Here is a 27,303-nt window from a genome sequence, read left to right as displayed (position 1 = left end):
GAGGCGCGGAGCCAAGCTCAGAGTCGCTCAAAAGCATGATTGTAGAGGTGAGTTTTTAAGTCTCTCTTGAAGGAGGCGATTGAGGTGATGCTGCGAATGTGCAGACGGGATTTCGTTCCAGACTGTTGGGGCTGCCACCGAGAAGCGGCGCATAGACACGACCATCCTGGATCTTGGTATCAAGAGGAGGTCGTGAGTCGCGCTGCGCAGGCATTTGCCGTGTCCTGAGCTGCAAGTTGTCTAAGCAGCAATGTCCCTTTGTGATGCGGTCCTCCAAGAAATAATAAACTCTCTCGCGGTGGCGTTCAAGTGGCCGATATTGGGCCCGTGCCGTTTTCCAATGAGCACAAAAAGCGTGAAAACAAGTGGACGAGGAGCTCTTAAAACATAAGGGGGTTTCTTTTAACGTGAAGGAAACAATGACTCAGTATGGACACTTGGGATGCCACTCAACAATGTACAACACACTTAGAATGCTTGCATTATGCACATAAGCTTTAGTTTCTCTTTGTCAATCAAGACAATACTCAGCCTCCACTTGAGGATTATTCAAAATGGTTTTGGTTACTTGGCCACGATTAGAAAGGACTAGACCAAACCAGTGTAAAATGACGAACCTAGTCCAAAAGCCTTAACTAGGCTTTCAACAAACTACACTACGTGCTCTTCTCATGCATGCACCAACCAACGTTTCCGTCGATAGACTACCGGTATTCCGTTTCCCTCAATGCCTATCTTAAACGTGACCTTTCGTGCTTTGCTACAAAGTCCTGAAACCTCACTTGAGCCTCGGTCTCTCACGGGCGAGCAAGACGACGCCCCCTCGGGTGGCTGCACAGCTCTCCTCGCAACGTACCGTTTCAACGTTCAACCTCCCGCACTCGGCTACAAAAGTGGGGGAGTGAGGGGGAAGAGAGGGGAGGATGCGTAAAGGGGACACGGGGCCGGCCGGGTGCTACCCGTCCTCCTTGCGGAGGAGCATGCCTCAACAGCGATTGCAGCACAAAGCAGAAATAGCATCGAGCGGGGGAAAGGGATAAGGGAATTTTAAAAGGAAAAAAAAAATGACGAAGAGCAAAAAAAAAAGCCCCCGACGGCTCCGCAGCTCGCCGGGGTCTTCGCCTGGACCAGGAGAAGAGAGAGAGAGAGAGAAAAAGCCAGCGGGCGTCTCGTGTCCACCCGCTAGGTGTTTTTCTCGCGAAGCTGGGGCAAGGTGAGGGTTTCCGGAGCGGAGCTTTTCCGGGGACGGTCGCGAGGCAGGCCGAGAAAGTCGGGAGCGTCCAGCGTGAGCGGAGTGGTGGGGGCGCTGGAGGGGCCGCCCCCCCCGCCCGCTGCTGGAAGAGCCGGCGCTCGCGTCGCAGATGGAGATGGCCGGAGGCACGATGCCGATCTTCCGGTTGGTGGCCGCCTGGGTGGTCCTCTCGTACTCCCGCACGTCCTCCATGCTCATATCTGCACGGGGGGCACGCGTGAGAACGGCGCGTTAGCGACAGCCCTGAAGCGGGCGGGGGGGGGGGGGCTGTGGTTTAAAGGTGGACGTTGGGGATGGGGTTTGCGGCTTCCACGACGCGGCCAATGTTAAACAAACGTTAAATAAACGTTCAACTCCAAACAAGTTCCGCTTTGAAGAAAAACCGCAACTGCTGCTAAATGTGGCACGGACTAATTTTCTATCTTTGCTATAAGAATTTAGAAGGGGGGGTGGGGGTGTGGGGGCGCTGTGCCATCAGCAAGAGGGTGGGGGGTTAATCCCCCTCCAGCACCTCCCCCCCCCCCACCGAGGATGATTGGTGCACAGGCTGTGCATATATCTCGGCGATGAGCGACCTCAGGTTCACTCAGGCAGCAATCCTCCCACACTTGGGATGAATCAAAACTGTAAAGCAAATCACATGCGCGCTAGCTGTAAAACATGTACGTGTACGATTGTTTTATTTTCATACGTATTTAACCTTCATTAATTTAAAACAGCCAAAGGTACTCCATGCCAGAGTGAGTACGAGGCTTTGCCAATCTCCTATGGCAGTCAAAAGTCAGCGGTGGAAATTCCACATTCCCTTTGACGAGGCCGAGTGCGTCTATAGGATGACGACTAGTGACTGCCCACGAAGTGGCGTTCGTTGCTTTCGGTCCGGGAGAGGTGATGACCTGGGTCTAAACTCAACCGTATTGATTGATGGGAAATGCCTTCGTGTGTCTACTGCCGTGCCGTTAGAGGCTTACTGCAGTGCATGGGGAGGCAATCGCGAAGAAAACAACGAGGCTTGTTGTGGTTCGGAGGAACTGAAAGCTCAATGAGCCACTCTTTCATCTCAATGGATGCGAAAACACATTCCTGCGGAGGGAGCTGGTAGGAACGTTGGGTTGCTCGGTCAATGGCCAGGGTCAACGGCGGCGTGGTGTATTCCGCAAATATGGCCGACTGTGAGGGCGGGCACAAGCCGGCGTGAGTAGGTTAAACATTGAGTTTTATAAGGGCACCACGGGGTGACCAGCCCTTCCCCACCCAGCCCCACCCAGCTCCACCCTCCCCACCCAGCCCCTCCCCACCCTCCCCTCTCCACCCAGCCCCACCCCTCCCATTCTTGGATGCACGACGGACGGGCGGACACAATAATCCCCTGTGGGCTGGTGGAACCAGGTGGTCCCTACCAGTAACAATATCCTACGACGGTGCTGCGAAGTGCAGTGACGTAGGGAGAATGCGTTTGGGAAAGAGGCGGCAACTTGAGAGTGGCACTTGTTAACTCGGTGACGTGAGATTGGTCATGGCACGATCTGATCAGAGCTAACGATCTTAACCAAAATGACCAGCTTCAGAATGCTGAAGCGCGCTAGAAAGCTATAGGATCGGTCGTGTGACACGCGAGCTAAGATCGTACACATGGGCCAAACACCCTGACGCACGCGCAAGATGCGTGAATCGCACCGCTATAAATAAACAGAACTGAATAAATCAAAGCCCGCTATCGCTTCGACACCTACATAGAATAAATAACGTGGCGGTGACGCGACACGGCAGCAACGCGTCCGTCGCTTGTTGCCGAGGTTGGCGGTTCAGATCCAGTGGCCGCCCCGATTAATACTGCGGGCAGAATAGGCATAATAACACTGCCACGCACCATCTGCTCCGCAGTGGACGTGAAAGATCCCCCGATGTCATTTGCAAGAGGCGGCCACGGTTTTCTGGCGTCAGGGGTCCAACTTTTGTCAAATTTGAAAGTGACATAAAACTTTCGTGACTGCAGGAATTCATATTCTTGGTTCTTTCGGTAAACTCACGTAGATAGGGAGGAGAGGAGGGAGGGAGGAGAGGGGAGGGGCCAAAGGGTGGGAGGCAGGGAGGGAGGGGAGGTGAGGGGAGGGAGGGAATTCCAAACGACTGGAGTCGTGACAGAGAACTGACATTCTGCCCTGTGTGCTTCGAGAGACGGGCATTGACCAGGAGGAGGAGAGAGGCCAGCTTGAGGAGCAGCGGTGGTTGTGCTTTGTGCCCCACTTGCCAAAGCGTTCCTGACGAAAGGTAACACTAATAATGATGCTGGTTTATTGGCGTGTTCCAACCGAATGTTGACTCAACGTTGCTCTATCACCGTCGCTCATCCCAATGTGATTCCTTTCAAGAGAGAAGTCACGGAGGAACCCCAGAGGTTGGCGTGTCCTTCGGATGACGAGGGCCAGGGTTTGGACGGCAAGCCACGGACTCCACACACACACATCTCACACAACTTCGTAACGTTATCCCGGCGGTGCCATCCGGCTCTCAGATCGCGTTTTCAGGTTGCACTGCATCGTGTTTTTTTTTGTTAACGCCGATGTGTTGAACAACAACAGGCGTAAGCGACGTGCAATCGCAACGGGGAGAACAAACTTTGACTGGCGTTGTCACCTTGCCTCAACGGCTGAAATTACCTTTTGCGCGAATTCATCACCCGCCCATTGTTGGATTCCACGATGACTGATCTCGTCATTATATGTTCACCAGTTCGTGTGTTGTTATACCTGCTCGTGAAACGAATGCCCACGCAGCAATTTCACGCTCAATTTGCAAACGACGCAAACCATTAATGCGATGTTTACTTTTGAATTTACTTTGTGTATAGAGGGATGGCAGTGACAGTGAGGCCTGGACCCAGCAACCTGAGAATGTAGTTAATCCAATTTCTAGTCGTGTTCATTGAACATATCAATTCGTTTGGAGCTGCAGCACTCAACCCACGGTTTGAACACTGCGAGTCTATATTCCGGTCGGTATTTGACTAAGCCCATCATCCCATTCAGGCGGATGAAATGGAAATCGCTTCGTGGAGGTTAAAAGTGGTTGCCCTGTATCGATCATAATTATCTAACCCAGCGTTCTTCGCACATTTTCAGACGGGAGGCCACTTTCGCCGATAAGACATCGTCAGTGTGCGAGGGTGGCCACACCCGCCTGAAACAACTTATAGACACTTCTACACTCCATCATTGTATCCTTTTAAACCCTATCTAAAAATAACACCATCTGTGAGCTGCTGCTATTCGTCCAAGGTTCGTCGCTCTTCATCCTTTCACAGAAAATACCTGTGCAAACTATTAATTCTACTTTTCTTATTTCTGGGTGGTATTGAGCTTCATCCTGGCCCAAATGTAAAGAACTCATATAATTCTGTAGATTTTTCTGGCAGAAAAGGTGTTGGTGTTCTACATGTCAACATCAGAGGGCTTTTGATTAAATTAAGTCAACTAAAACTAGAAGTAGCAAATCTTGACCCGGACATATTTTGCCTAACAGAAACATTTCTCACTCCTGCCGTCAATGACTTGCAGATTACGATTGACAACTACAACCTTTTTCGGCTTGACCGAGGATCTAAAGGAGGTGGAATTGCCATCTATGTTCGTAATACTATTGCATGTTCACCAGCTCACTCCTTGTTTAAAAAATGTTGCTTTGAAGGTCTGGCTCTCAGAATAACTCTCCCTAATAATCAACACATATTGGTAGTGTGCTGCTATAGACCGCCTAGTGGTAAGGATGTTGAAGCTGCATCTGCACTGAGAGAGCTTCTTGGGGGCCTCCCTAAAGGTGAAATAGTTTTAGTGGGTGATCTAAATTGGAATTGGCTAAACCCGCCGGCCGTGGCCACAAATTTTGCAGATGAATTTAACCTGTTTCAATTAATAAATGTCCCCACAAGACCCAACCTAAAAAATCCGGGACAGTCATCTCTGCTTGACGTCCTATTGACAAATGCCCCTCACAATTTCGCACTGACTGGTGTTCTAGGTAATAACCTTAGTGATCACTCCTTCATTTTTGGGGTGAGATCATCAGCCAGACACAAAGCCCCCCCTAAATTGGTTGAGAAGCACTCCATGAGACACTTCAGCATACAGGTATTTACTAATGATGTGCTTCACTCGGATATTGACAAGGTCTGTGATATTCCAAACCTGACTACGGCTTGGGAGACCTTCAGGTACACGTTTCTACAAATTCTTAACAAACATGCTCCGTTGGTTAAATTTAAAACTAAAGGCAATCGTCCACCATGGTTTGATCCTTTGATTACAAAACTCATGAAAACTAGAGACAAGGCTTGGGCATGTGCTCAGAAAAGTAATTTGGTTAATGACTGGCTAGAATACAGGATTTTAAGGAATAGATGCGTCAAAAAAATACGGCATGCAAAAAATGACTACTTCTCTTCTACTCTCCTTGAATCTCATGGAAATGCCAGGATTTTCTGGAAAACAATCAAATGTATCGAAAAAGCATCCAAAACAGATCATCTGCCCGTTCAGCTTAACCGAAATGGGGAATATTTTTCAGATCCCCAAAAAATAGTTGACAATTTTAACCTTCATTTTTCTGAAGCTGGTACCCTATTTGATAATCTATTGGGAGTCACCCCTGCTCATGCAAATTCCTACACCCCTATCCAAACATTAAGCGAATTTAGTTTTCAGCCAATCCACGAAAGTAATGTTCTGAAACAACTGTCCTTCCTCAAAGGGTCCTCCTCTACCGGAGCAGATAGTATTCCCGTCTTTGCTCTACTAAGTGTTGGTCACCTAATATACAAACCTATAGCCCATATTTTCAACCTGTCCATCAAAGAAGCATCAGTTCCTCTAGAATGGAAACATTCCTATGTTCGTCCACTTCACAAAGGGGGCCCTAAAGATGATCCAAATAACTACCGACCTATCTCAATTTTGTCCCCGTTGATGAAAATTTTTGAAAAATTATTGAACTACCAAATTATCAGTTTCCTGTCCGCCAACAATCTATTACATCTAAAACAATCTGGGTTCCGAAAAAAATACAGCACCACATCTGCTGCATTAGACTCTATGAATCACATTTACAGTAGCCTTGATAATAAGCAGTACTGCGCCTGTCTTTTTCTTGACTTGTCCAAAGCTTTTGATACAGTAGACCACAACATCCTGCTTAGTAAAATAAGTTGCCTCGGTTTTTCCGAAAACACAGTAAAATGGTTAAAAAATTACCTCTTTTCTCGCACCCAAACTGTATTCACAGATGGTTGGAGGTCAAACAGTGTTAAGATAACAAAAGGGGTTCCACAGGGTTCCATTCTCGGCCCCCTCTTGTTCTCTCTTTATGTAAATGACTTGGGCACTGAACTGGATTATTCCAGGGTAAATCTTTTTGCAGATGACACGGTACTAATTACTGCTGGCCGCTCTCCGGATGACGTGATTGCTAAGCTCCAGAGTGATTTCAACAAACTACAACATCAGCTAGTTGCTCTTAAACTAGTCCTAAATCCTGCCAAAACCAAGGTGCTATGCTTCTCACCAGGACTAAAGCGGGAAGTTATTTTCCCCAAATTACATTCCTTAAATAATGATCAAATAGAGCAAGTTAAGATCTATAAGTATCTTGGGATCATCCTGGATTCAAAACTGAATTTTGAAGATCACATTGATTATATTGGGAAAAAGACAAAAATTAAAATTGGTTTTCTATATCGACACAAGCACTGCTTCCCCCCTATGTTCCGTTTGGAATTGATTAAAGCTACCATACTGCCTCTACTTGATTACTGTGACATTGTTTATAAATCAGCCCCAAGTACTGTACTGAAGAAGCTTGACTCAATGTATCACTCGGCCTTAAGATTTGCATTGAACTGCCCATATAGGACTCACCACTGTGACCTCTACATTGGGTCAAACTTAACATCTCTGAATGTTCGACGGCTTGTGCACCAGATCTTATTTATTCATGATGTACTTGCAAAAGAATCTGCAGATTACCTGCTGGATCTCATCTCTGTTTCAAAGAACAAATTTGACCTAAGGTCTACACTCATTTACCAGCTTAATATTCCCTATTGCCGTACATATACTGGAGGAAGGGCCTTTGCTATTGATGCCCCCAGGGTCTGGAATGCTGTTGCCAATAAATTGAAACTTGAGTCACTACCTATGAGATCTTCACTCAAAACTGCTCTAGAGGAGTTGTACACCCCTAGCTGCCAGTGCTATTCAGTGACCTAAAATAAAATGTTTCGCTCCGGATGATCGCTACAAAGTATGACCTGTGTTTTGATTTAGTGTGCTGATCTTAAAGGTGGAGTGACTCATGCAGCCAGCTATGGCTGCAGGGTTTTGGTAGTACATGTTGTTTATGCCATTTATTGTGAAAATTCTGTCACAGTTCCTATGATTGCTTTTTCATTGCTTTCATGGCTTTATTTTGGTGATTTCGAAAAGTTTATTGGTTTAGCCATGTTTGTTTGTTGTAGTACAGAGTTAGACTGATGGCCTTAATTTAAGCTGTCTTGTGGTTGTTGTTGTTTGACTTGCATCCCACTGGGATTTTTGCACACAGCGTTGGTGTACGGTGTTTTTTCTGCAATATTTTGCTGTCTTTTCTTGGATTTTCTGTTTGCACTTAGTCACATATTCACTTTAAGATGTTTTTTTGTTCATGTTTTTGTTTTTTGTTTGTTGCGGTTGCACCCGATTCAAGAGCTGAATGGCTCACAGGGCTATACCTAATAAATGAACTTGAACTTGAACTTGAGGGGTGTCGTGTATTGTCGGGGGGGCCCCACGTCAGGAGCCGCACTAAAGGTCACCAGGGGCCGCCAGTGACCCCGAGGGCCTTGCCGTGAAGAACACCGCTCTGACCCTTCCCTTGACAATGCCGAAGACCCCGCCGCTTGCTCAGGGGCTGTGAACATCGCTCGATTTGTGGAGGAATCTAACAATTCCACTCCCAACCACGACCGCGACAATTGGCAGGCATAACTGTGCAGCCAATGGGATACCATTATACTGTGTAAACAGTCTCCCGCGGTTAAATTTCGATTTAAAGCTTTCGTGACTGCAGGGATTCATCTTCTTGGTTCTTTCGGTAAAGTCACGTAGAAGGGAAGTAATAAAATAATAAAAATAAAACATAATAAAATCAAATAATTCTCACGACGTTTCGGCTACAACGCAAGCAGCCGTCTTCAGGTCCTGAAGACGGCTGCTGAAGACGGCTGCTTGCCCGGTTAGCAATGTTCTGTGAGAAGATTACAGTATTTGCCTTTCACTAATTAAAGCAGACATCAGAGATGTCTCCAATAATGTGTGTACACAAGAGGAATCCCGCCGGGTACTGATCTCACAGCCACATTTGAATATTTACTCCGCTTGTCGTTTTCCAATTTGCCGCTCTGTCCTTTGTGAATGCTTCCCGAGACAAAATACATCCCCATATGCTACGGCGCTTCTTTGGGATAAAATTGCTGGAAGCCAATAGTTGCTGCATAGACATCGAGAAGAGTCCCGCGCCTCCGATTAGCATGATTTGCTACGTATGGTACGAAATAAGTTCAACATGCATACATACAATCAAGAATATATGTTTGCATGCAGTGTTCACTTTACACCCGCAGCCACTAGAGGCCATACTATTCACTGTAATGTCAAAACAACAACAATTAATTCCGTGAAATGACTTGTGACAATTCATAGAATAGCCCAAGGGTGGTGGTGGCAGTAAGGGTGGGTAGTAGGGATAGTTGCACTCAAAATATTGTAATGACAAATGCAGTTGTCTGTGCACACTTATGACCAAGATTTAAGGCATGCGCATATGCAATTGGAAGTGTGTGTGTTGTCCCTTATTAAACTAATTGAAAGCTCAAAAAGAAAATAAATGTACATTTAATTTGCAAATGGAGATGCATCCAGTTATTAGTTTTCTACAATTTGGTCACGGTCAAAATGTCAGGCCTGAGCTATAACAATTGCACACTGCATTCTAATATTCCAATCTCACCAGAGGATATTTATTTATCACTTATAATTTCAATGACATGTTGAGGTTGACACCCATGTATATGTTATATTTATTTTTCAAAAAGACCCTCCACACGTTCGAACTACATATTAGAAGTGGCAACAGATATAATATGCAAGGAAGAACAATATTCAATGATGGTAAATGGCAGAGGTGTGGACTCGAGTCATGTGACTTGGACTCGAGTCAGACTCGAGTCATGAATTTGATGACTTGCGACTCGACTTGGACTTGCATAACAATGACTTTGTCCCACCTATGAGATGTGGACTCGAGTCATGTGACTTGGACTCGAGTCAGACTCGAGTCATGAATTTGATGACTTGCGACTCGACTTGGACTTGCATAACAATGACTTTGTCCCACCTCTGGTAAATGGCTTCCACTGCTGATGGACGTTACTGCTAAGTTGCACTTTACACTGAAGAGTTCAGTGAGCTTGGCGATAGAAGACGATAACAAGGCTGACGCGGGTTTTTTTGAGAGATAACTCTCCTCCAGGGTTTCTGCTCAATCCAATAATACCACTCGCGACAAGTCACAACAGAGATCTGTAAACGTCGAAGGTTGGAGTCGGGATGGAACGTTGCCAATTGGGAATTTGTTACGCACGCACGCACGTGGTTACTACAGTACTGTCTTTCAACAACAAAAAAAGAGACAGGGTTGATTTATCTCTGATGTGTTCTCGGGTTGTACCCACGTGTTGTATTTGTCTGCTATAAATTTCCGTGTGATAAGCCACTTCGTTGAGCTATCATTTGTGGCCAGGTCGCTTCTGAAAAAAAGCTATACAGCTCAGTGGGCCTTACCTGGTAAAATACAAATAGATTATCGTTGTCTGGCACAATGACCCACCTTTCGCTTCGCTGATTCGGTTTCTGATGGAGCTATCGTCACGCATAGACAAACATCAAACATCGTAGCCAACAACACGATGGTATAATCTGAGAGACACGCTAGGAGACCTCGGACACTCGTAATGGTTCGCGTGGTTTCTGTAACTGCCACAACAGCGGTTTTCCCTGTATCTCAAATATTGGTCCATTTCACAATTTTCACCTTCAAATCCTCCTCGTGCTTCGCTTCTTAACAATCAGGCGAGGCACAATGATAGAGAGAACATCTATTTTGCTTTTTTTTTACCACCAGTGAGCCCCTTCAATAGTCAGAAAAACACACATGCAACTAATTGTATGAATGCATATCTACGGGACCTTTTTTGCCAGTATCAACAATTATGAAACATAAGAATAGGTTTTACCCTATCTGGCAATGAAAAAAGGTGTTAAGATGTTCAAAACAACACATCCTTTTGCAAGGCATCAAGTCTGCATTAACCACACATATGTGTGTTAAAACATGCCAAACAAACATGCTATGATAATTTCTGCATTGCTTTTGAAACCACAGACAGCAGCCTTCTTTATAGCCTTGTCTCATCAGTGTTAGTTAGACCAGAGAACGCCAAAAGGCAAACAGTATAAAGACAAAGCAAGCATTGAAACACTTATGGCTCGGATCAAGCAGTTATATCTATGGGACTTTTTTTGCCAGTGTTGCCAGAAAGGGTAAAACCTATTCTTATTTTTCATCATATAGAATTTATGTATATTGAACTTATATTCCTGCTTCTTTCAGTAAAGTCACGTAGAAGGAAAACAATAAAATAATTAAAATATAAAACAATAAATGTTCTTACTGTGGTTTTCACACCATAGATATGCATACATACCACAGTAAGAAAATTGCAACACAAGCAATCATCATCAGGTGTGAAAACCACAGTAATACAATTTTCTTACTGTGGTTTTGATGATTGCTTGTGTTGCAATCGAAACGTCGTGAGAATTTAATTGTTTTATATTTTTATTATTTTATTGTTTCCCTTCTACGTGACTTTACCGAAAGAACCAAGAATATGAATCCCTGCAGTCACGAAAGCTTTATATGTTGAACTTATTTCGGACCGTACATAGACAACCCTGCTAATCCCCAATATGAGAACAAGGAGGTGCACGTGCAAGACGTGCAATGACATCTGCCCTTACAAAATGGCAAGAAGTGTGTTCCCAGTGTTGGTGTTTCTCTGCCGTTAGAAGGGCATGTGGGAGACTATACATCTCCTAAGCATGTGGATGAAAAAAGGTTGGGTCTTTTTTTCTTTCGTTCTGCCACATTAAAACTCATTACATTCCCCGGTAACTTGTAGAATTGTGCAGCATACACACCCGGAGTGTTTGTGTACGTGTTTGATTTCTGGGACTTACTCAATCCCAACAGTTCATCGCTAGTCCCAAACGTAAACTCAATACAAGTCCCTTCGTTGTATATTTACTGCAATAAAAATAATATACTCGATAAGCCTCAGAGTCCTTTTTTTTTAACCAAATGCCAAATTCAAGTGTGAGTAATAATCTGATGGCCCAAGTCTTTTACAAATAAGTAAACATGGTGATGAAATATCCATCATGTAAAGTAATTATTACCCTCCCCCCCCCAGCCCCATCACATCGTAAATCACAGCATGCCTACTGAACATGCCACCTTACTTGTACCAACAAGGAGACAGCAGGGACGATTTGCTAAATTGCACAAACATTGACAGAGCACCCATTGAGTGAGCCAAAGTTTTCTCCAACCTGAATTTCAGCAATAACACAAAGCAATAACACGAAAATCTCAACTTTTGACATATAACATGCTGTTCCCACTTAAAATTCAATTTTATTTACAGAAAACTGAACTGTCATTAGACTAAACTTTGCATCAAATGTCACATCCTTTCAGTTTGTGTGGTGAGATGCTGGCATTTTGAAAAAAGCATTATAGCCGATTCTGTCCATCCAAGTCATGTCGTTTAACATGTAGGCTTTCGCGACCAACATTATTCATAATCGAGGCTTTGTTGGTTCCATAGAGTAAATATAAATGTGTCGTTAAACCCGCCACCACAAGACACAGCCATTTAGCAAGGTTTGTCACGTGAACAAAACGTGCCAATTAGTTACTAGTCCAGCACACCGCTTGTGTGTTGAAGAGTAAGCCCACAACATTTACAATTCGAGTACGACGTTCCGCTGCTAATTACAACCAGCCTCGTCAGGCGACGGCCAGAATTGTGGAGAAATCCTCCTCCTCTTTCGGTCTCTATCGTGAGTGATGTATGTGTGGATATAAAAAAAAATAACACCAAGAAAACCAAGTCACATCCAAGCGGGATTTGCCACCTGTCAAACGTGCAGAATATAACGTTGCATCGGATCGACAGGCACGGGCGGCTTTACAAAAAATGACAGCGAAAATGATCAACGACTTCCTAAACCGTGACCCCTAACCTTTTTAGACACTCCTGCTCAGACCGCCCCAGAACAACGTCAAGGGACAAACCAAATCCACATCCCCGTGCTCTGGCAGCAGGGTGACGAGCAGGGCGCAGGGCTGACGGCCTATTGCGACTGCGATCCTGAACGTCGCTGTGTCCGGGTTTTTTTTTTTTACGCCACCAACTACATTATAGACTGCCAGTGTAGCGGATTACCGCGAGGACCGGACGAGGGGCGAGCGCGGGAAGGGGGACGGAAAAGTAGGAGCCCGAAGGGGGACCGGAAGAGGAGAGGAGGAGAGAGAGGAGAGCGAGAGAGTGAGCGAGAGAGTGAGCGAGAGATGGGGGTTTACATAAAGCAAAGTTATTATTTTTTTAAATTACGAAATGATGAACGAAGCAAAGTGCCGACTACACCGAGCATCTTCTTGTTTCCACTGATCATAAAAATAAAAAAGGAGAGAGAGGAGAGAGCACTTGTCAAAAAAGAAGAATTATCCTAGAAAACAGGGGGAACATAGACATAGAGGAGGGAGAGAGGGGGTAGAGAGATGGGGGGGGTAGAGAGAGGGGGTAGAGAGAGAGGGAAGGGGTAAGAAGGAGGAGAGCAGAGCGTAAAATCTTTTGTGAAATCTTTCATTAAAAAAGGGGGGGGGGGGCACATAAAGCAATGCATTGAAAAAATGATGAACGAAGCAAAGTGTCGACTACACCGAGCATCTTCTTGTTTCCTCTGATCGTAAGAGAGAGAGAAGGAATAAACGACGGGCAGCCCTGAACAGAATCTGGCCTCCGTGTGATCCTTGATACCCGGGGACGAAGTCCTGCTCTACACCAGTACGCTCACCGAGGTTAAAAACCAGGCTACAATCTACATTATAGACTGGCAGTACACTCACCGAGCTTAATAACCAGGCTACAGTCTACGTTAGTGTTTTTTTTGTTTTTTATTATTTGTATTATATTTTATTATTTCTATTCACTTTATTTTTTATTGTTATTTTTCTATCTATGTGACTTCATCGAAAAAAACCAAAGAATATGAATTCCTGCAGTCACGAACGTTTTAATTCAAAATTTAAGAACGTTACTTTTGATATCACTGTGACATGCGATTCAAGTTCATATTACTCCTAAATGTAAAAGGATATTCTTTGATTATTGAAAAACAAGCAGCAGTACATCATTGCAGGCCACATGCAGAGCAAAGTCTGGATTAAATCTGTTCTCAAAGTCGTAACTACATAATGTTATAAAACGTTGAAAATTGCGACTTATCCTTTGTTTATCATTGACTGCCATAGCCATGACTTTGACCAAATCCATACTCTTTGGTTCTTTCGGTAAAGTCACGTAGGTTAAAAAATTATAATAATAAAAATAATAATAAAATTGTATTCTTCTATTTTTTTTCACCGACGTGACTTTATCGAAAGAACCAAAGAGTATGGATCCTTGCAGTCACGAAAACTTCAAATCTAGAATTTGACCAAATCACCGTGAAGCTAAGCACCGTTTGAGCCTGGGTAGTGCATGGATGGGGAGCCACCACCACCACCATGCGCAAGAGACGGGTGCAGTAGGCGTTGTGGGCAGTAGAGGGCATCGCAGCAGAATCCACTCTGATTCTGCACTCCCACCACCTTCGCCAACCCGCACTGACCAGCGTGGTGAAGTATGGTTGAATAACTCTCTCACGACTGGGCATTGCATGAGAGTGCCCTCATCCGGCAGTGGACTGACAGAATTTTCAGACTTTTCTTTTGCTATCCGTTGCACACGGTTGCACTTTATTTTTCGCTCGGTTGCAATTTACTTTGCCCAGTCGGTGTTGGCTGCTGAGGACGTGACATGTTTATTTTTTCATTCCTATTTATCCGTGGCCTTCCCCCCCCCCCCCCATGTACCGCTCCCGGTTCTGCTGTAATGGTGCACCGATGCACACTTACTTGAGGGCGATATTGGCACGTAAAACAAAGATGGATTGCTTGATTGAATGTTATTGAAATGCTATAACCAATTCAGTGCAATTAACCTTTTTGCTAAAGATAAAGTCACAGAATACTTAAAAGTGTCATTGCATCAAAGAGTTCAGTTAACTAAAAGGCACATAATTTTCCCTGCAGCGTGATAATGTATTTTCTGGTGATTAAACATTGTTCAAAGAGAGACTGCTGCATGATTAGACGGACCAGTGTCTAATAATGCCACAAGTCATAGGGAATGATTGTAAGTTTACTATTCAATCACTCCGATTCGTAGGAAAATTAAGCAATAGTCGTTCATTCGAATGTGGGTTTGCAGATATGATCAATCAATTTTCGATGACGAACTTTAATTATAGTCCTTGCAAGTCAACACATGCTGTCTTCAGAACGTCAAGGCAACACAAATAACACGGATGTGCATTTGATTGTGAAAACAAAGGTGGTAATGTTGCTAGACACATCGTCCTGCGGAGACACATTTTGCGACTGTGTACATATCTGCTACAATAAAGGATACCGGTATTATTATCTGCTGGGCAAAATTGAATTATCTCGGCAAACAAAGGCCAACATTACATTCACTGTATCTGTGCTCTGCAAAATCTCAGGTGAAAAATAACACCCACATTGAGATACGTGCCCTTATCCGGCCCTTTGAGAGAGAAATGTAACAAAGTCATCTCCACCACTGATGAATAAAGAAGTTGCTTCACCTTTTCCAGCAACAATACAGGTGTTAAGATGTTCAAACACCAAAATAGACACCATTACAAAAAAGAAGAAAGTCTGTATTAACCAGAGGTGTGGACTCGAGTCATGTGACTTGGACTCGAGTCAGACTCGAGTCATGAATTTGATGACTTGCGACTCGACTTGGACTTGCATAACAATGACTTTGTCCCACCTATGAGATGTGGACTCGAGTCATGTGACTTGGACTCGAGTCAGACTCGAGTCATGAATTTGATGACTTGCGACTCGACTTGGACTTGCATAACAATGACTTTGTCCCACCTATGAGATGTGGACTCGAGTCATGTGACTTGGACTCGAGTCAGACTCGAGTCATGAATTTGATGACTTGCGACTCGACTTGGACTTGCATAACAATGACTTTGTCCCACCTATGAGATGTGGACTCGAGTCATGTGACTTGGACTCGAGTCAGACTCGAGTCATGAATTTGATGACTTGCGACTCGACTTGGACTTGCATAACAATGACTTTGTCCCACCTATGAGATGTGGACTCGAGTCATGTGACTTGGACTCGAGTCAGACTCGAGTCATGAATTTGATGACTTGCGACTCGACTTGGACTTGCATAACAATGACTTTGTCCCACCTCTGGTATTAACCACACGCACTTGTGGTAAGAATATGCAAACAGACGTGCTTTGGAGATATTGTATGCATTGTCCTTGAAACAAATTGACCTACACCAGACACGGCCTCCTTTCTGGCCGTGTCTCACCGGTATTAGACCAGAGAACGCTAAACGGCGAACAGCACAAAGGCAAAGCTAATATCAGGGTACCACGGCTCAGCCAGCACTCTCTCACGTCAACGAGCATGTTTAAATAAGAGCTGGCATAGCTGGTGGTTGAGAGAGAGAGCCAGGGAGGGCATTGAGAAATGGGGGGGGACGTGGCAGATCCAACAATTTAAGAGCATGTGACAAGGTGAACAGCTGAAAAGGTCGAAATGCGCCTTGCGCAAAAACGCTGGCGTCATCATGCCCTCATTTGGAGAGGCCAGGACATTAGGCGTTTTACCACAAAGGTGACCATTCTAAACATTGGCAATGCCCCATTGAAATAGCTAAATATGTAACTCCCCTTCTGATGTCTGTCTCCACGTACAAATAAACGTAATGTCTTCAACTTGCCGTCGGCCACACAAAAGTATTGTCTTCAACGTTCCATCGGCCACACGGCCTTCCGATCAGCAGCATTAGTTCAACACAAACAAATTCTGAAGTGGTTTCGACATTCAACGTCTCATCGGCAAGACCAGGCTCGCTTAAATCAATGCCTGTGAGCTGCCCCGCTATTTATAGACAAAGACCCTTTTATATTATTTCGTGTTATTTACACAGTGAACGGCAACATTTTTTCAGAAACTAGTCACGCAAAGGCTGTCGACACACACACGCGCACAGGGGCCACCTCGAGTGGGAAATAGAACGGTGAAAGCACAAGCGAGAAAAACAATTTACTGAACGGAAGCAAAAGGTCAGCAAGACGACGAGGAAGAAGGAGGAAGGAGGTCGTCCTGGATTTTCCGACAGCGAAACGGAGACGCCGGCAACGTACATTGTTCTTCTGCGTCTCGCGGCCGTCACTGCTGTCGATCAGCTCGGCCTGGCTCTCGACGGGAGAGACCTGAACTCCGATTTTGAGATTGGTTTTCTCGTGCATGTTCCGCTCGTACTCACGGACGTCCTCCAGACTCATGTCTGCAAAAAAGTATGTTCCAGAGTGTCCAACAAAACGCAGACTTCGCCTTTTTTTAACTCCCGCGCCGCCACGGTGGACGCTGATGTCCAAGAGGAGGAGGAGGAGGGGGGGTTGTTGAGCCATTCGGTTTCCGAGTGCTCGGAGCATCGAAGGAAGGGAAACTAGGGCCACCAAAGCGTCGGCAAGAACCGTGCGAGAAAGGAGGAAAGGCAAGCAAGCCAAGGTAGTTAGTCCGGCCCACTACTACCCCCCGAAGCAGCTTCTTGCTTAGCGCTTAGGAACAAAGCTTTCGGACAAGACGAGGGGGGGGGGGTGAAGGAGCAGAGTCAGGGTTGGAGGTAGCCTTGCGTTCATCCAACGTAAAACAGGAGGAGCCATCGCCAAGGGTAACAGTGCAGGGAATCGTTGCGGCGTTGCAGGAAAGTGCTTCTACGGTTCCATTGCGTCCAGGAAGGGAGTAGGAAACAAAAAACATCCGCAAGCCTCGTTGCAGACCAAGGAAAGCTTTTCGGAAAAGTCGTTATTGGAAGCGAAGGATCACTGCTGCAGACCCACGTGCCCGTCGAGGTTACGAAGAACGCATCTTGCTCGTGTCGTCGTCCGCGGCGGAGGGGGGGGGGGGCGGTTGGGGGGAGGGAGCGTTTTACAGCACACGCCTCATGCCAGTGGTGGCTGCTTTCCGGTGGTCGTACATCAACGACGTCACCACGCCGCTCGTGCCAGGCTAGGTGCACGTTAAGGTCACGTGAAGTGTCGAACGCCCGCCGGCAGGTCACGGGGCAGACCCAGCAGGTGCCACATGGGTAGACTGACTGAGATGACTGTTGGCCGATGCGCCACCTGTGCCCCCCCCCCCCTTACTGGCACCCTTACAAGGCACCACCTCACGGCCGCAGCAACACAGCCGCTTCTACCCCCCACGTGGTACTCGGAACGGCCGGGTGCGGTTTTTTGGGGGGAAAGCCCCCGGGCGCGCGAGAGTTCACGTTGCACGTGACCACGGGCAAATGAAATCGATAGGAAGAAATTTCAATTGGCCGAGGGGGCATGGAACGTGAGTTGAGAAGTTATTGCCGCAGAGATTGATCTCGCACATTGTTTGACACCCCCACCCCCCCCTTTTCATACTTCCCTCCTCCACCACGAAATTGCTCCTGAATATTTTCTCAATGTGTCCAAGCTGCCGATGAGAACAATCTCTGCAGAGCAAGCGGATTTTTATTTATTTTGGCGGCCGCTCAGCCGTCGTGTTTAATTAAATGGGGCCGAAATCGATGAATAGAAATCGATGGGACGAAATCAGTCAACCACGACGACAGCCCCGCGAGGAACGAATCGTTAAATAAATGGCATCGATGACCGCCCTCCACACCCGCCAGCCCGTGTCCCCCCCACTTTGAGTTGTCAATTCCAGAGCAGTCAGGCACTCTGGGTCCAAGCCTTGCAAGCCACACACCGTCGGTCCATTGTATAATTACGAGCAATAATCCAGAGGCAGCCTAAGAGGTGTTAATGCTTGTGTTTTTAGAAGAAGAAGAAAAAGGGGCATTAGGAGCCCTCTCTCTGCAGCCAGACAGGCGTTAATGGGAAATTCAAATGCGATAGACGGAGCTCAGTCCTAATAAGCCTTTGTCAAGTCGTGCATGCATTATGCATGGGGCAAAGCAGAAGGGAAATGAATATCTCATTAAGGAAAGACCATAACTGTCACAACCGCCGTTACACGATTTGTGCAATACATTTCCGCGCAAACACAAAATAAACTTTGCACGCATTTCGCTTTTCGCCGTAACCGCGTTGACGTTCGACGCTTGCGCGCGAGTGTGAAACGCCTGGCGGGTGAGCGAATGAAAAGTTTCGTTTTGTTCTTGAGGTTTTATCTTTCGTGAAGCGCCTCCCACCCCCCTCCCCGTTCTCCATTCAGCTGGGCCCTGACGCACTCGCTCCTCCAAAGCACAAGAGGTAACAGCCACGTGTGGTTCGCCAGCATCCCACCTGCACCCTGCGTAAGGGATCCATTGTGCCGGTGGTTCTTCTTATTAACCTGGGACGCACGCAACCACCCGGGGGGCGAGCGGTGGCTTTCTGGGGGTGTGCGAGACGTGGCCAGATTTGGTTTTTTTTAGAAGGTAAATCGTCAAAAACAGGTTGAGCACGAGCCACGTAAGTACAACTACATTGTTTCACCAAACCGACAGACCTGTTCTTCACCTGAGGACGGCTGCTTGCGTTGTGGCCGAAACGTCGTGAGAATTATTTTATTATGTTTTATTTTTATTATTTTATTATTTCCCTTCTACGTGACTTTATCGAAAGAACCAATAAGATATGTATTGTTAACATTATATCTTTTTTTTTTACAAAAATACTATTGAGAACCCAAGGGGTGCCGGCTGCAGTGAAGGTTAAGAACCACTCGCTGCCTCATGCAATCAATATGCCGGACCTTTGTATGAAATTTCGAAATGCAGGTGTTTTCACGTTTCTTTCCGCGATGCTCATCGCCCACTTGATAACTTCAGAATGCTGATGCTGATTAAAGTTTTGTTTCTATTCAAACCCACCCCCCCCCCCCCCATTACTTACGGCTTGGTGTTATTTTACAGGTGCACAACGACGCGTCTCGTTAAAATATATTAAAACCCTTTACGATGATGCACCCGTCTAATCGCGTGCGAGCCGAGAATTCTTTTTTTGACGTTACATCATTTAGACCCGCCATGGAGCGAACGCGCGCCGTGCACACTAACGAGTGAATGCAAAACAAGGCGGTACAGGGCGAGACAGAAATGGAATCGACGATTGCATTTTTCGACCCTGAAACCGCGGCCACAATTTCTTCGAATTGTCGGGGTTTTAGTGAATCGTTACAATCTCTGGCGCGGTTTGTAAATGGAAAAATGCGGCCATCCTAAGCAAAATCGTTGCTTATATGTAAGTCGTAAAAAAAAAACATTTACGGAACAACAACAAAAAAATGCACTGCTGTGGCTGTCACAAGCAGCAGGAATTCTGAGCTCAGATAACAAGGTCAATGACATCACACGTGACACCTCGATAAAAAATCCATAGCCCTGACTTTGCTCGCTCTCCGCTACGGAAACAAGCACGTGTTCCATTGGAAACTTCATTACTCATGCTCCAATTAACATCGCCGTCTTGTTTAACCCGTACGTTCACAAATTGCGCAATTCAATGTTACAATTCGCCACTCGCTGCTATCCGAACAAAAGTGATTTTTGTTGTTTCTTGATTTGAAGCTTTCGTGACTGCAGGAATCCATACTCTTTGGTTCTTTCGGTAAAGTCACGTGGGGATAATTTTGTTTAATTTTTTTATTTTATTTTTCTACCTACGTGACTTTACCGAAAGAACCAAAGAGTATGATTTTTGTTGTTGTTGTAAACATTCAATTGTTTTTCTTAATTATTATCCGACACCACATTAGGGTTAGGCACCGGTGATGTAACAGCGTGTGAACTAATATGGCAGATCATATTATCCATGCGGTTATCCAGGAATGCTTATCCCGTGAGAAAAATTGCGGGTAACAGGATAGATTTACTGAAGAACTTTTATTTGCCAAAGAAAAATGCGTAAAATAAGGAGTTCTCCTGTATCATGCCAAATTCGGCATCTCGTTAATTTAATCAAAATTTATGATCCTGATTGCAGTGATGGAAATTTCACATTCCTATGCTGGGGGGGGGGGATAGGTGGGGTGGTCAGTCTCTTCACAAGACAACCACTGTTAACTTATCACAAAGCGGTCCTACTTTTATCGACCTCGAGAGGGATGATGGGCAAAGGCAACCCACAAGTGGAATAAAAGCGTTGTCACTTTTTCATTTGTGGTCCCTTAGCCCCCGTCGCGCCACGGCACCACTGTCGCAGACGACAGCACGCAGGAGAATTTAATTGGGAGGAGAATTACATTGCACGACCGCTCTCGAAAAGTGGCATTTTATTCCTGCAAACATTGAAAACATTTAAATGCCAAAATCTAGTATATTTGAGCGCGCGCATCCCCGGGAGCGGCTATCGCAACGCTGCGACTCGCGAATCGAGCTCCCAAACGGCGGTGAAAACGATGCCAATTTGCGCCGCGCTCCCCAATTAACTCAAACGACTTCGGTTCAATTTCGCCACGAGTGGCGTTGCGGGCGACGATTTCCAAAACTACCCCCCCCGACCCGCGTCCGAGAGTGCGTGCGTTGTGTTCGTGAAATGCCACCGAAAGGGGCGCGATAGAAAGAACTCCGCCAGTGGCTGCCACATCACGGAATGCTCGCCGATGCATTTGACCTTTTTCACGTGCGGGCACAGGCCAAAGTCATTTGCAACAAGGTCGTTGATCCGGGCTCTAAAAATCGTTGCGAAAATTATGCGTCGATACAGCGGGTTTTTTTCTTTCTTTCTCCGAATGGCAGGTCATGAATACTGCACTCAGTTTCGTCGGCAATGATGTTCCCGAGATTCTAATGACATTGGTAACGTTTTGGTTTCCGAATGCTGCATGTTCATTTGCATGTGCGCATGTGTTTATTTTATACGTGTGTGTGTTGTGAAGTCTCACTGAATATTTACCGTCACTGGAGTAGGCACGCAACTGGCACCCACAGCCAGAGGTTACACTGCATCTAACGAGCCGGGTACCGAGACATCTTCCTGACCGACCCCGTGCGTTCATGCACATGTACACACATGTTGATTCGCACGCACATGAACGTGCTATCAATTTCACCTACGGCACTCGACAAAAGTGGCGAGAAGGAAGTGGAGGAGGAGGGGAGGGGCAGCTTGCCTCCGCAGTGCCGAGGAGCCCCCCGAAGCAGAGGGTTAGACTTCAAGGAGGCTTCACTTAAGAAGCAAATAACATGGGTTCGACTTCCCGGCTCAGGCCAAAGGGGAATAAAATGAAGTCAATTGGCTCCTGCTCACCTGCCCGCAGGAATTTCGGTGTAGGAGGATACACGCCATTGTTCTCACCTGTAGGCAGCCAGGTAAGAGTTGGGGTGGCGGAAGGGAGGGTCAGGGTAGCGATAGCACCCTTACCACCGTGGCCATATGTGGCCTACGCATTGCCCACATTTGACAAAGTTCAGCTGTGATGCTTTGAACAGCGAAAAGCCATCGTTGTTTTGAAACCCAAAAGACGCTTTCCAGTGAACTGAAAATCTTTTTTTGTGATTGTCAGTAGTGCGGGGAAGTTCAGTCACGGGAGTGACGCAGCTTTTGGCAAAGTGTCGCACAGGAGACGACAGTCTCTGGAGGAACACGCAGCCTAGGTCAAAGCTCAAGACGGCAACGTTTTTTGAATGGAGGCCAGAGGGAAGGAAGCTGGTGTGAGCGAGCGAGCGATCTCTCTGTTCACAGACAGCGGCAGGGCCCAGCCGCGGGACGATCCAGCCGGTCGGGATGAAGTTCCTGACCTTGTGAGCCCTTGGAATGGAATTGTTCACGCGAGCGATGCTCCATCCCATGAGGCGGATGACGAGACGACGGCGCCCATCCAAATCAATTGTGGTTGCTGTGTTGGCGAAGCGTGCATGGAGATGTAGGTGTCTGGGTCGGTGGTGGCAGTGGGGCCGTTCGACCAATTTGAACATCATGGAGTGCACCGCCCGAACAGCGTTTAAACCGCAACATTGGCTGCGGACATGCGCTGCCGATTGCCTCTTCTGTTGCAGACTTTTCGTCAGAATTTGTGACCTTTTCTAATATTATTCAAAAAATGTCACCCTTGCAAAATAGAGGCTACAGTCTCATTGGGCCATCTCCTGGTTGTAAGTCATCATCATGTATATATGTGTGTGTTGATCTTTTTTCGCAACATACATAGCCAACCATGCTCTTCAGAGGTGCGCGGGAATGACAACAAAGTAAATATGAAAAGCAGTTCTAAAGAAATTAGTTTTCAATCCAGATGATTTAAAAGTGCACAGCTTCTGTGGCTTCCTAACATGATAAGGAAGAGCGTTCCAGACGGCCGCAAAAGCGCACCTGAAAGCGCACAATGCAGTGACCCTCTTTGTTCGATAGCTCGCCAAAAGCCACTGCGAGGATGACCAGAGTTGGTGCGATTTTTTTTTTCTTCGTGACCAGACAAGCAAGACACTGTCATTCATTTGTGGCCAAGCACTTCGAGTGTAATGAGTGCGATCTCATGATGTATTCGTTCGGCAACCGGAAGCCAATGCAGCTCGGTGGAGACTGGACGGACACGGTCGAATGTTGTACACGCAGAAGCTTGGTAAAACAATTTTTTGCTAGACATCCCATAGAGTAGTGAGTTGCAATTATCCCTATCAACCATGGTCAATCCACTGCTGGAAGAAGGCCTTGCCAAGAAGGCACCACAACCACCAACTCTCATTATCCTGTGACGTGCTCATCCACCTCGCACCTGCACGTGAACTGATTTGGCTTATATACCATTATTATTATTCTAATTACCAGCGAAACGTCGTATTCAAATTGTAAATGTTGTGGATTTACTCTCCAACACACCGGTGGGCTGAAGTAGTAACTAATTGCCGCGGTGTTTACGTGACAAATCTTACTGGCCGTGTCGGGTGGTGGAGGGTTACGACACATTTATACTTACGCGATCTAATCCAAAAACCTTCATAATGAATAACATTGGTCGCGAAAGCTCACTACGTCTTAAACCTACAACCTTCTCACGAAATCGACCGGACAGCGCCCCCCCACCCCCCCGCTCAGCCCCACACGATATCAATGCAGGAGTGAACAATAACATCACGTGTTCAAACTAGCTCGTGCGTTTCCTCAGCCACTTGCAATCCAAGCGCGGACGTCCGCGAAGGGCCACGCCACTACGGGTTACCCCCAGGAGTCGAAAACGCCGTCGCTAGCTCGTGGCAAAAAGCTTCGACCGAAGGAAAGCTCAACGCTGGGAAGCCCAGACCCCGGGGCCTCCGTGTTCCGCCATCGGCACGCGCTGGGGGCTCCCTCCGTCTTGGGTCACGAACGTTGAATTCTTCGTTGAACGTCTCCCGCGGGGTGGGGGAGGGGGGGGGGCGGGGAGGATCCGGGGCGCAGCGGACTCACCGTACCACTCGTCGATCCAGGCAAACGCCTGCCTGTGCCCCACCATCAGCACATCCCGCACCACCTGCTTGCGGGGCGCACACACACCAGCACGCGTTGTGAGCATGCACGCTGCGCGCGGCTACGCGGCACAGAACCAAAGGCAAAGATTCCCCCCCCCCCACCCCGTATAGCCTGAACAGACTGTTGGGGCAAAGTGTTGTTAGGGAGCACCTATGAAGACCAGAACGGCACACGAGGGGGTGGGTGGCCAGCACCACGCCCGGCTGTCATTGACTCCCCAGCGGTGATGATTTTACACACCGCACCAGGTTCTCATTTGAGGCTGAGTTGACCTAGGGAAGGCCCAGGTTCAGATAATCGTCACTGATCGCTGCCGTGAGTGGGAATTGAACCGGTTCGCCGTGTTCGTAGCACAGTACACTAACTACTACACTACCGCTCCCCACGCGGCACACCGAAAACAAAGATCGCCCATATAGCCTTAACAGACTGTTGGGGCAAGTGCTGTTAGCCCGCCGGCAGGAGGTCACGGGACAGACCCAGGTGCCATGGGTTGACTGACACACACATTGCACACGCGTGCACACCACGCGTGTTACGGAGCAGCGGGGGATTTCCAGAGGTGTGGACTCGAGTCATGCGACTTGGACTCGAGTCAGACTCGAGTCATGATTTTGATGACTTCAGACTCGACTTGGACTTGCCTCATCTTTGACTCGACTTGACTCGGGACTCGAGAGCAAAGACTTGAGACTTACTTGTGACTTGCACAACAATGACTTTGTCCCACCTCAGAGGTGTGGACTCGAGTCATGCGACTTGGACTCGAGTCAGACTCGAGTCATGATTTTGATGACTTCAGACTCGACTTGGACTTGCCTCATCTTTGACTCGACTTGACTCGGGACTCGAGAGCAAAGACTTGAGACTTACTTGTGACTTGCATAACAATGACTTTGTCCCACCTCTGGGGATTTCTCACCTTGTGCACGAACTGCTCCACGCGCGTCTGCAGGCCCCACACCTCGAACTTGACGGTGACGAGCTTGTAGGAGCACATGATGGGCCCCAGCGTGTCCCTCCAGCCCTCGGCCAGGGGGCCCCGTCCCGTCTTGAGAGACTTGAACTGCCTCACATCCTGCGGGTGTGGGAAGCGCGCACCAGTGGGGGAGGGGGGGCGCAGTGGGGGGGAGGTGGGGGTCATACAACTCAGCCCTTCGATCGCCGCTCAGAAGAGGGAGAATTCTAGCGGCGTTCGTGATCCGGCAGAGTGGTGCTGTTTGGCAGATCGTTCAAGCCGCGCGATCAATTCGTGATTTTGAGGTCATCACGCCCATTCGTGTACCCGAGTGGGAAAACAACGGAGGAGCAGCATCGTTTCCCTGCTATGAAACTGCTGCAGATCGCATCTATCCGTGAAACAGGGCGCATTTCCGCGATAGCCTTGCGCCGTATGAACGGCGCCACTACCAAATTAACGAATGGTTGGATTTGATATCACGATCGTGGTGGTACGTTGCTTCCCCGTGGCGGGGCTAACAGCAGTTCTAACCGAAGGGTCTCGCCCTGTGCGTCGGAGGTTTGAAAACCGATGGAGTGCAGCCGCAGGGAACCACTTTTCACGCGACTCAATGGATAGAAAAAGCGCTGGGTGCTTCGTGCGTTGTGCAAAGGACATCGAGAGTTCCTGAAGAACTGCATTGTGGTCCTCTTGTCTTAGATCACCTCCATGAAGTAAAAATTTTGAGCAGATGCGACCAACTCTAGGCAGCATTGGCTGACATGCAGATATTCAGGAACTGTTGATGAGTTTTGCACATGCCAGCAAAAAGCATGTTACTGGTGGTTGTATGAAACTTGGTGCTTCAGCCCGAACTGATTTTTCTGTCATGGTGATGGGTTTGCTTTCCATTTACATATTTGAATTACTCTGTGGGTGCAGCAAGGGAATGTGTACAACGTTTTTCCAACTAATTGGATGTAATGCCTTTCGTAGGAATGATTTATAAAATGCACTTTGTACCACACAAAAGGAACCGCACAGATATCTGCAATTAGTTAATAAATGTACGAGTACAGCAATGAGCTGAACAAGACGAATGTGGTGGGAAAATTACAGGACAGTGAAATAGATTTATTGACCGTAGATCTTTGATGAGTCGAAATGTTTTATCGTCATTTGCGGGTTTAAAGCGACTTCAGAGAAAACAATAGAACCATTGGTGGCCCCAGGTGGTGACATTTTAAGTCACTCAACAGATCGTCATATATTTTTCATTACCTAGAGTACTCGGGTTTTCCATTATGGATGACTTCGGCTCTGCTGGGAGGGTCTCCATACGAGCATGCAACACGAATTACACACATGCTATTTATAGCTATTGGACATCAGCGAACAAGAGCTTTATATCCATAATACAGGTTTTTTTGGGTTAAATCGCGTAAAAATATAAATGTGTTGTTAAACCCGCCACCACTCGACACAGCCAATTAGAAAGGTTTGTCATGTAAAGAGAACGTGACAATTCATTACTAGTACAGCACACCGGTGTGTTGGAGAGCAAAGCCACAACATTTACAATCTGAGTACGACATTTGACCAGTAATTACAACTAGCTTCATCAGGCGACAGCCAGATTTCTGGAGAAATCCTCCTGTTTCGTTCCTTATATAGAGGGGTAGATGTGATGATAAGACTTGTGTGCTCTTCTTGCGCAAAGTGGGGGGGGGGGGGGGGGATTAATGAATGCATATAAATGACTATGGGTATCCATTGCCGTTTGGGTTATGTATATGGTAAAAACGAACATTATGCATGCGCATTATGCAAGCCCATTGTTTTTTTACTTCCTGTCGATTATATTCTTTGGTCTTTCGGTAAAGTCACGTAGATAGGTTAAAAGAAAATAACAAAAAATAACAAAAACTACGGCGTTTCGATCGCAACACAAGCGGTCGTCTTCAGGAAAAGGGGGGTTAGCTTCCAAGGGAAACTGTTTATAAGGGTTTAAAATGGGCGTAGCCCAAATGTCAGCAGCCAATGATAATGTAAGTGGTGGGCAGCCAACCCGACGGTGGCTGGTTTTCCACCAATCAAAGGGCTGCCACGTGAAATTGGCATGTTAAAGAGAGATGAGCATGTTAA

The 27,303-nt window shown here is 46.8% G+C and overlaps 1 protein-coding gene across 1 annotated transcript in view; it reads right to left on the bottom strand.

Annotated features, from left to right (window-relative positions):
* Positions 1-1,043: 1,043 nt before the first annotated feature.
* The window catches only part of LOC144944594 (cytoplasmic phosphatidylinositol transfer protein 1-like), a 185,176-nt gene continuing 158,916 nt past the window's right edge, over positions 1,044-27,303 (bottom strand). Inside the window, 4 exon segments of the mRNA XM_078872889.1 lie at positions 1,044-1,323; positions 1,325-1,452; positions 24,156-24,219; positions 25,141-25,296. Coding sequence (XP_078729015.1) covers positions 1,183-1,323; positions 1,325-1,452; positions 24,156-24,219; positions 25,141-25,296 — 489 coding nt within the window. The 3' untranslated portion in view covers positions 1,044-1,182.

The sequence above is a fragment of the Lampetra fluviatilis genome, chromosome 35 (genome assembly GCF_964198595.1).
Source record: "Lampetra fluviatilis chromosome 35, kcLamFluv1.1, whole genome shotgun sequence".
NCBI lineage: Eukaryota > Metazoa > Chordata > Hyperoartia > Petromyzontiformes > Petromyzontidae > Lampetra > Lampetra fluviatilis.
The sequence above is the reverse complement of the archived record's forward strand: the minus strand, read 5'-3'. Positions and strand labels throughout refer to the sequence as shown.